The sequence below is a fragment of the Sinocyclocheilus grahami genome, unplaced genomic scaffold, assembly GCF_001515645.1.
Source record: "Sinocyclocheilus grahami isolate Dianchi unplaced genomic scaffold, SAMN03320097.WGS_v1.1 scaffold1209.1, whole genome shotgun sequence".
Taxonomy (NCBI): domain Eukaryota; kingdom Metazoa; phylum Chordata; class Actinopteri; order Cypriniformes; family Cyprinidae; genus Sinocyclocheilus; species Sinocyclocheilus grahami.
The window spans coordinates 375,068-385,045 of record NW_015506388.1 but is presented as its reverse complement, the minus strand read 5'-3'; the positions used below and the strand labels follow the sequence as shown (position 1 = coordinate 385,045).

General features: G+C 35.8%; 1 protein-coding gene across 1 annotated transcript in view; it reads left to right on the top strand.

Moving 5' to 3' along the window:
• The first annotated feature begins 638 nt into the window (after nucleotides 1-638).
• The window catches only part of LOC107568042 (contactin-3-like), an 81,011-nt gene continuing 71,671 nt past the window's right edge, over nucleotides 639-9,978 (top strand). Inside the window, exons 1-2 of the mRNA XM_016253879.1 lie at nucleotides 639-768; nucleotides 6,637-6,766. Of these exons, the coding sequence (XP_016109365.1) occupies nucleotides 714-768; nucleotides 6,637-6,766 (185 nt within the window). The 5' untranslated portion in view covers nucleotides 639-713. The remainder of the gene's footprint in view (nucleotides 769-6,636; nucleotides 6,767-9,978) is intronic.

Sequence of the window (9,978 nt, the reverse complement as noted above, 5' to 3'; positions counted from 1 at the left end):
TCATGTTGTTTATATAGGTGATTTTAAGTGAAAAGCATATACATGCAGATTTTTGCAGCTGTTAATTAGGCTTTTTTTATTGTGAAAATCTCCAGCCGATCAATATCAATTTGCATTATGGAAAAGAGTATTGTTCTGAATGCAAGTGATCTCACTTGTGATCTTTTAAACCACATTAGTTTCATTAGCGCTGTGATAATTTCTCCGCATAATGCATATTGTAAACACACAGCAGCCACTGCTTATTACCTGGTGGCTTTCTTTTGCGTAAAAACTAATTTTTTTGAGTTAATTGAGAAAAATAGACTGGACTACCTATACTCTTAAAAATAAAGGTGCTTCAAAAGGTTCTTCAAGCGATGCCATAAAATAACCATTTTTGGTTCCACAAAGAACCATTCAGTCAAAGGTTCTTTAAAGAACCATCTCTTTCTTACCTTTTTATAATCTGAAGAACCTTCTTTCTCCACAAAGAACCTTTTGTGAAACAGAAAGGTTCTCCAGATGTTAAAGGTTCTTTATGGAACCATTTAGACAAAAAGGTTCTTCTATGGCATCGTGAAGCACCTTTATTTTAAGAGTGTATAACAAAGTATTTCTAATTTCTCATAATTTGGTCCTCAACAGGTCAGGTGGTTTTCAGGTCAGAGAGAGAGCAGCCGTTCATTCACGGCGCACTGGATTCAAGTAACACTCGCCCCTGGCAGCTGAAGATGCTGTTACTATGGAAACAGTTTTTGCTGCTATCAATCATGGAATATCTTGCAGGTAAAATGAATTGGTAATTCCTTCCCTCTGTGGCTCTTGTGGTGTATTCACAACTATGTCTCTATCAACTTTAACAATCTTTTCTTAGGTAGACTATAACAATGTTCTGAAACTTGAAGTTAAAAAGAGAAATCTGACTGTACATATACGACAAGTGCTCCCCAAAAAAGCATCCCCTTGTTTAATGAAGCATTATGTATGTGGTCAACCTGTCTGGTCATTTATTGTTTCGGTGTGAATCCACGGCAGACAGAAACAAATGTGTTGTTGCAGCATTTGTTGCTATCAGTCCATATCTTGATTATGAACGGAAGACAGTAATAGACCCTGACGCACAGAATCAGGCTTACAGGAACAGGACGTGTTTTGGACGTGGTGGAGGGGCTTTCAATTAAGCTGTGCAGTCATTTTGAAAATGAATTGTGTTGTGTCATAAAAGGCTTTGGAGGCTTCGATACAATGTGTCCTCCAAGGAAATTGAACTAGTATGTCACAGTTTATGGCTCCACATCCTACAGATGTGGGAGGGGAAATTATTTCTCTCAATTTGAATTCACTTGGAATATTCTGATTTATATTTGTATACCAAATCACCCTCAGAGCTTCATCTCTTAAAGGGAAAGGTCACCTAAAAATGATGCTTTCTGTCTTCTTATACTCACCCTCATGTCGATTCATATCTATGACTTTCTTTCACAAAAGCACAAAAGAAGATATTTTGAATATTTTTACTGATTGCTCTTTTCCATGAGTCCCCGCTGAGGCTTTCAAGCTTCAAACAGGATGCAAAAGCACCATAAAGTGGTCTGTACAACATGCGTGCTGTATTTCAGGTCTTCTGAAGCCGTACGATAGCTTTGAGTGAGGAACAGATTGTAATTTGAGTCATTCTTCACCTCCTGTGAGCTGTTAACAGCTGTGACGGGATCATTGAGTCTGTGAGTTGAATTCGAGGATCAGTTTGATTTGTGAATGAATCATTCAAACTGAATGAACGATTCATTTGTAAAAAATTCAACTCAAAAAATTATTTGTTTATTAGTGGTGAAAATTGGATGTTTCATCATGATATGATTGAAAACAGATTCTCTGCAAGCAATACGATATTTGACCAAAACATGCTGCGATCTGATTGTGATTTGATTCGATTTAGGGACCTGCGATTGATATATTGATATTGCAATATTATTTTAACCAAAATTTTACATGAACATTTAATTGAACTCTCTGAAAATTGCAAATCCTGTATCCCAGTTAGGACATCCATAACAAAAAAAAAACTCTAGTTATTAATTAATAGAAAAAATATTAAAATAAATAAATAAATCACACATGAGATTGTCAGTCATCTGAACAGCTCATAATTGACTTGTGCATATTAGGAAGGGGGGAAGTCGTGGCCTAATGGTTAGAGAGTCGGACTCGTAACTGTAAGGTTGCAGGTTCGAGTCTCGTACCGGCAGGGATTGTAGGTGGGGGGAGTGAATGTACAGCGCTCTCTCCCACCTTCAATACCACGACTGAGGTGCCCTTGAGCAAGGCACCGAACCCCCAACTGCTCCCCAGGCGCTGCAGCATAAATGGCTGCCCACTGTTCCAGGTGTGTGTTCACTGCTGTGTGTGTTCACTGCTGTGTGTGTGCACTTTGGATGGGTTAAATGCAGAGCACTAATTCCAAGTATGGGTCACCATACTTGGCCACATGTCACATGTCACGTCACTTATAAGAAAAGCAATGACAAAAATCAAGTAAGACCTCTGTGCTCTCTAAAATTAATGTCCCCATTAAAATGAGGTACTCCAGGTATTGAAAAAGAATATATTTATTAAAAAAAACAAAAAGGAAATTTTGAAAAATAAAGTTATTAAAAATGATCAAATATTGATGATAGGTCAGCGATAATTTGAACATTTTATAACAGTCAATCAAGTCTTCTGGAGTCTTTTATAGATGTGTGTGTAAATGTTTATGTGTTTAATTTATTCATCATATCATCATATTCAGCCTGTTCCTCAGACAAATCTATTGTAGGGGTGTGCGATAATGACAAAAAAAATGATATCTCAATATTTTGTGGAATTTTGTTGATAACGATAATTAGACAATATTTTGCTGAATGTATTATTGTGCTGATACCTTGGCATGTTTAGGACTGCCATGGACAGCTGAATCCCAAAGCTTTTGATATACTTCATATTCTGTGAAGTGGTCCGTTTGCAGCAGTAACAGAAATTCACTTTTTCAATAAGTTTTTTTTTTTTTTGCCTTTATAATGCCAATTTTTTCTAACCTAATTAAATGTATGCATCATCTTTTGTGCCAAATTTTTATATGTAATCAATAAATTCAATTCAAATAGTAAGGCACTATAGAGCTGTTCAATCAAATGAATCAGTATCAACAAAATGGCACAGAAACTGCATCTGAAGTGGCATTTAGATGCATTGTTTAATGCAGCTCAGAGGGGACAAAATGTGAAAAAACAAAAAACTAAATGTTGAATACTGATATTTGAAATGATTTTGGGGAAAAAATAATTGAAAGGTGATATATCATGAAAATCTGACTTTTCCAGGTTTTAAGTGCTATAATCAGGTCCCCGGTGCATCTACCAACCAAGGAAACGTGAAAAAGATTAACCCAGTAACTTTGGTTTGGTAAGCCTTTTTGTGCAAGCATCTGAGAAAATGAGCGTGTCTGATTTCGCTCCCTTGGTGACGTGGCAAAGGGATCTCATTATAATATTACCGCCCCTTAATCTGTAAGTTTCCACCCACGGCGTCATCATTGTGATTTTGCAAGTGACAACGATGTACTAGTTCTAATGCCATGGTGAAAGTTTGAGCAAAACATGCTAAAGTGTTCTGCCTTTAGCTGCACAGACGAGCACAGAACAATATTTAGAGTCCCAGCCTCAGAGGAGACAACAGAGCAGTGGATTTATTGATTTATTTAGGCTACTGTATGTTGCTGCTGCCACACAGATCTAAAATAAACAAGCAATTTATTTCCCAGCTGTTTACCTTCACAGACATAACCCACTGTTTTTGTAACTCGTGTGTGTTTTTAAAGTAAACTTGTGTGTGAATGAGAACTTAGTTTAGTACTCGCATGCTGTGACAGCCGCTTTCTGTCCGTGTGCTTCGGATGTGTGCGCTCAGAAAACTGTATATCAGAAGTTTAAACTCATATGGTTTAAAACGCATGATTTCAGTGCGATAAACATGAGAATCAGAACCAAAACAGATGTTTTTAGCAGGTCCGAGCTGTAATGACACAGCTCTATTCTGGAAAAGGGGGCGGGGAGCAGCAGCTCATTTGCATTTAAAGAGACAGGCCCGAAAAAGTGTGTATTTCTGCTTCCACTCAAAATAGGCATTTTCAAAATGATATAATAAATTATCTGTAGAGTATTTTGAGCTGAAATTTCACAGACACATTCTGGGGACACCAGAGACTTGTATTACATATTGTAAAAAGGGGCATAATATGTCTCCTTTAACTAGTAAGGTTTTTTACTAATGGGAGATAAACTCAATAATGTCTAAACGAACAACGTAAAAACAGCAATTATTATTACCATATTATTGTAGAAGATATATATCGCACACCCTTATACAGCATACAAGTTGTACTTTCTTTGCTTTTGTGCCCTTTTTGAAGCTCACAACCTTCAGTCCATGTTCATTGTAATTGTATTTTCTTCTTTTATCTTTTATGGAAAAAAAGAGTCATAGGACTTTTCATCTTGAGATGAAGTAATCCTTTAAAAGCAACATAACACTAAATGGAGACATTCCATTTATCTGAGAATTTCAGTCAAGTTGAGGAGAGGATAAGAAGTACTGTAGAAAGACACTGTATTGTAAAGTATAACTTCAAGGTGCACAATGTAAATGTCATATCAGAGCGCCTTAGTTCCCATTATCTAAACAAATGTCACACTTAAATGTGACGATTCCTGTGAATTTGCCACTTTGATAACATCTTAAGCAGAAATTGAGTGATGCGAGCATAGCACTTGATTAGAACCCACACACCTGGTGTGATCTCACCACATATGGTCCGTGTTTCTGCACTCTTTATGCATGCTTGTTACTGCGCAGCCTCTGTCATCTGCAGAATATTTACCCACAGACTTCTTTTTAAAAGGTCTTAAAGCGATAGTTCACTCGAAATTGAAATGCTGCCATAATTTAATCACCCTCATATTGTTCCAGACATGTATGACTTTCATCTTCAGAAAACAAAAGAAGATAATTTAATGATGGTAAACTTCAAGTTTTGGTTGACTTCCACTGTATGCACAAAATGCAGCTGTGACATTTCTCAAAATATCTTCTTTTATGTTCCATAGCAAATGATGAGAGAATTTTCATGTTCAAATTGAACTATGCCTTTAGCACCATACCAAATAGAATTTTCTTTTGTTAATGTCAAATAAGCTGAATTTAAAGGGGTCCTATTATGCTTTTTCACTTTTCAACTTTAGTTAGTCTGTAATGTTGCTGTTTGAGCATAAAAAAGATCTGCAAAGTTACAAAGTCCAATTCAAAAGGAGATATTTCATTTAACAGAAATAACTTTTCAAAAACTACAACGAACAACTCGTTTGGACTACAACGCATATTTTCCGGGATTTGTGATAATAACAAATATCGACGAATGGGATGAGACCTGGTTGAGCTGCACTAGAGAAGGCAACGAGTGTTATCACTATGTCAGAGACACGCTAGCTTTCCCAAAGCAGACGAACTTAGAGTGGTTACAATCATCCGGGTTTAAATCGCGCTCAAATTGATTTGATATTGATGCAATATTTACACTGAAGCTCGCAGCAGGCGATGATAAGGGGCATGACATTTCCCGATCAGTCACAACACACACTGGCCTAGCTAACCAATCACAACACATTTCGTGTTTCAGAAGGCGGGCCTTCATTTGATACAGGAACTATTCGAGCTTTTCATGCCAGACTGGGTAGAGAGGTGTTGTAATAATGTAAAATATGTGAAAAATAATGTGTTTTTCGAACAACCTTGTATGAGAGCCTGTTCTAGTACACCCCCAAAACAAAATCAAGACTTTGTAAAAGAGCATAATAGGACCCCTTTAAAGCTGAAGTGTGTCATTTTTGTTTTTTACTAAGCGTAACATAAAGGAATTGCAAAAATTATTAATTGCAAGCAGGTTTCTTAAAGTCTGCATGAAACGGAAATTGCAATCATCTTTTATTCTCTATTTTGATCAATATCCGATGAAACAGCATTTTGAAGATAAAAATGGGGCTTGATTTTGTCCATTGGAAATTGATTGGATCGTTGTTTTCGTCTTAATGGTGCACATGTCATCAGAGAATAGAGGAGGAGGTGAAGTCTTTAATTAAATGTTACAAAAAAAAATTATAATGATGAATACAAAGATAAATCATTTATAATAAACCCTGTAATTTTCCTTAACAATAAGGATTGTCAATCTTGAATTCATGGTGACTTTAAACCCAGCAGCCTTTGGTCAGACAAATTAGTCAGGCATTATTCCTGCCACCAAGCTCACACCATTGCTTGAGTCAGTGTCACTCTCTCCGGCTGCCTGGGATACTCAGACAAACAGATCAATGTTTTAATAGCGTCACAAAGCCATAGTGTTTACGGTTTATCTTTTGAAGGAATAAACCTACAGTATGGCTTACATATAATTGTCTCTCCTTATAAAAGAACAGGTATGATGCTATTCTTGATTGGGTAAACTATTCCATTAAGTTATAATAGCAAAAAGGATTTTAATATTGGAAAAAGGACACACTTCAGCTTAAACTGTGCATTAAAATACAAATATGTAATTGTATTCTGTTGTTTGATCTCAAGAGTGTGTGGATTATAAGTCTTTCAATGGACCGAAGTGGCGAATGGAGCCCAGTGATCTGACAGTGGGCTCACTGGAGGAAGAGGCTACGCTGACCTGTGACGCAAAGGGCATTCCTTCCCCTCAGTACAGGTCTGTTTGCATTTTTTGCTTCTATTTTTCTCGCTCTTTAATCTAGTGAGCTTCCTAATGCCTTCATAGGAACTACAAATAGTGTTTGTTTGCTGTTTTCAATATTGCTAACAATTCCATGCTCTAATAAACATAAAACTACACAACATGTTCAAATATTTTGTAGAGTATCACATTTTATTAGTTATTAGTGCACTTAAATCATGCTTGTAACACCTTAACGCTACATGTACTAAGTTTTGGGGCATTTTTCTTCGTCTCAGTAATTTGAAAGATCCTGCAACACCAATCATGCATGAGGTTATGTTTATTCATGCAGTACTCTATGATATTATTAGAATTTAATGACCAAGATGTACAGAATTCACAACTTTCACTCCCTCGCAATGGTGAGAGTTGCCCGTGACAACAAAATGATCTTTCTTTTTGGTATTTCTCAACATTCCATTCAGTTTTGTTGTATGTTCCGAATAGATATATTTAGTGTCACATTTTGACATCTGCATTATCTGATGGCATTGGTTAGGAATGTTCCTGTAATTTAATGGATTATGGATTCCACATCTCGAGGCTGTATAGTGTCTTCCTGGGCTCCATCTCAACAGAAGAGCCATAAAACTGCAATATTTATACCGGCTTCACGCTGGCAGGACTCAATGAATGCATTGACACATGCATATCAATTAAACATGTGCCACATGTTATGTGCCATGCATCATTCAATTTAAACCAAACTAGACATGCAAAGTGTACATCTTTTATTCAAAAGTCTATGCTTACTGTTTGCAGTCTCTTTCTGAAAGTCTGAAAATAGCTGATCAGAAATGCTCTTTCGCTTAGAGAATTTCTTATGCCCTTCCTGGTTTTTGAGGTCACCAGGTCGCTGTGCTGTTGGCCGCTAGTAGGCTCTTCGAAAGCAGACACCATGCAATGAGATTCCAGTGAAAAGCAATTTTTCTGTCCATACCAGACACGACACGGCTACAAGATGCAACAAAATGAATCACAGTCAGTCAGAAGAGCATGTGGGTGGGCTCTCTCTGCAAGCACACTGTCTCACACTCGCAACAAAATGGAAAATTACACAATTAAATTATTAAAAACTATTTGCAAGATATGTGGTAAATTATCCGTTGTTACTTTCATTATGGCTATTAAAGTCATGCACAATGATATCCAAACTAAAATGAAATGATTTTAATATTATATAAAATGCAATCAGCTGTCAGCCGTGATGTAGCAGAAATAGAAAGCAATCCAAAAACAGAATTTCCTGTTGCTTGTCAGATATAGCCAACTTGGCTGATTAGGATTTTTATCATGTCTTGTGACGTCACGTGTCCGGTTAGGACTTGGTGTTAATAATGTTGGTGGTCTTGAGTAAAATCTCACAAATTAAATGTATTGTCAGTAAAAAAAAAAATGAAGTAATTCTTTTTTTTTTTCCAGCTAAAATGATTGAAAGCATTTCTTTTTTCCAATAAATTAGCATTTCTCATTTATTCCTTTAAAGTACAAAAATAATTATGAATTAAACTGTTGAGGAAATGGAATCATTAAGAGGAATCAAAATCATTATATTCTTTACGACTCACATCCTTAATCTCACACGAGACAGATCACATGATCGCACGTCTTTGCTCCGATTGCTCACTACTCATTTGCATAAAGTGAAACGTCTCAGTTTTGTTGAACTGCAGCCAAGCCTTAATCACTCATGTCACCAGAAAACAGCAACTCTCATTGAAAATCATTGACCTCATCTTTTTTTCCTCGCTGCAGATTGCTGTGGATGACATATACAGCGATTTATTTGGACTTAGGCCCTGTTTACACCTGGCATTAAGTTGTGTTTTTGTCAATAGCAAGGTGACAATACTAAATACAGGTGTAATTCTAATTCTAATTCTTAAACATTATGGGATGTGCTGTTGAAGCACGCTAGCCAGACGGGATTTCAACTTCTCCAGCTGAAATCGTAAGTTTAGTTTGAAGGTTGAAAAAAATGTAAAAAGCCTACACAGGCTCATTGGAAATATGTGCCACTACATACATTTCTGCAAAACTCAAAAAAAATGTACCTATGCATACGAATCACTGCAGTTTCCAGTTGAAATTAACACTAGAGGCAGTAAATGCCAACTTTTATTTCTTTTTCACACAAATTATAATTTACAGGGCCAGCGATTCGATTAAGAAAGCCTAATTTTCACACAATTCCTTGCACAATATTATGTTATGACTTCAAAACAATTTTAACATGCTGCGAGATTAGAAAACTGATATTTTTTAATGTTAGTGTCGCATATACAACTTCATATGTATGGGTAGGTCTGGACGATATGGCCAAAATGTATATCACGATATATTTCTGAATTTCGGTGGATACAATATAATTCCGATATAGTTAATTATATATATAGTTATAGTTAATATATATAGTTATAGTTAATAACTATAGGCTAACTGTTACGGGGCTGACGAGACGTGAGACTTGCGGATCCATGTGCAAGCTTTATTTGATAAAGACAGAGACGTGGTCATACAGCAGGCCTGTAGTCCGGGGTGCTATGCAACAGTTTGTGTGGTGCGAGAGTCAATGAAAAGGAAAGTTCATGGACCGGATTCGTGACACTAACATACACTACCAGTAAAAAGTTTTTGAACAATAAGATTTTTAATGTTTTTAAAGAATTCTCTTCTGCTCACCAAGCCTGCATTTATTTGATCCAAAATACAGCAAAAACAGTAACATTTTGAAATATTTTTACTATTTAAAATAACGGTTTTCTATTTGAAAATATTTTAAAATGTAATTTCTTTCTGTGATTTCAAAGCTATATTTTTAGCATCATTACTCCAGTCACACGATCCTTCAGAAATCATTCTAATATTCTGATTTGCTGCTCAAAATAATTGATTATTATGTTGAAAACAGCTGAGTAGATTTTTTTCAGGTTTCTTTGATGAATAGAAAGTTCAGAAGAACAGCATTTATCTGAAATCAAACTCTTTTGTAACATTATAAACATTATAAATGTCTTTATCATCACTTTTGATCAATTTAAAGCATCCTTGCTAAATAAAAGTATTAATTTCTATCATTTCTTTCCAAAAAAAAAAAGAAAAAAAAGAAAGAAATCATACTGACTCCAAGCTTTTGAATGGTATAGTGTATAATGTTACAAAAGCTTTTTATTTCAGATAAATGC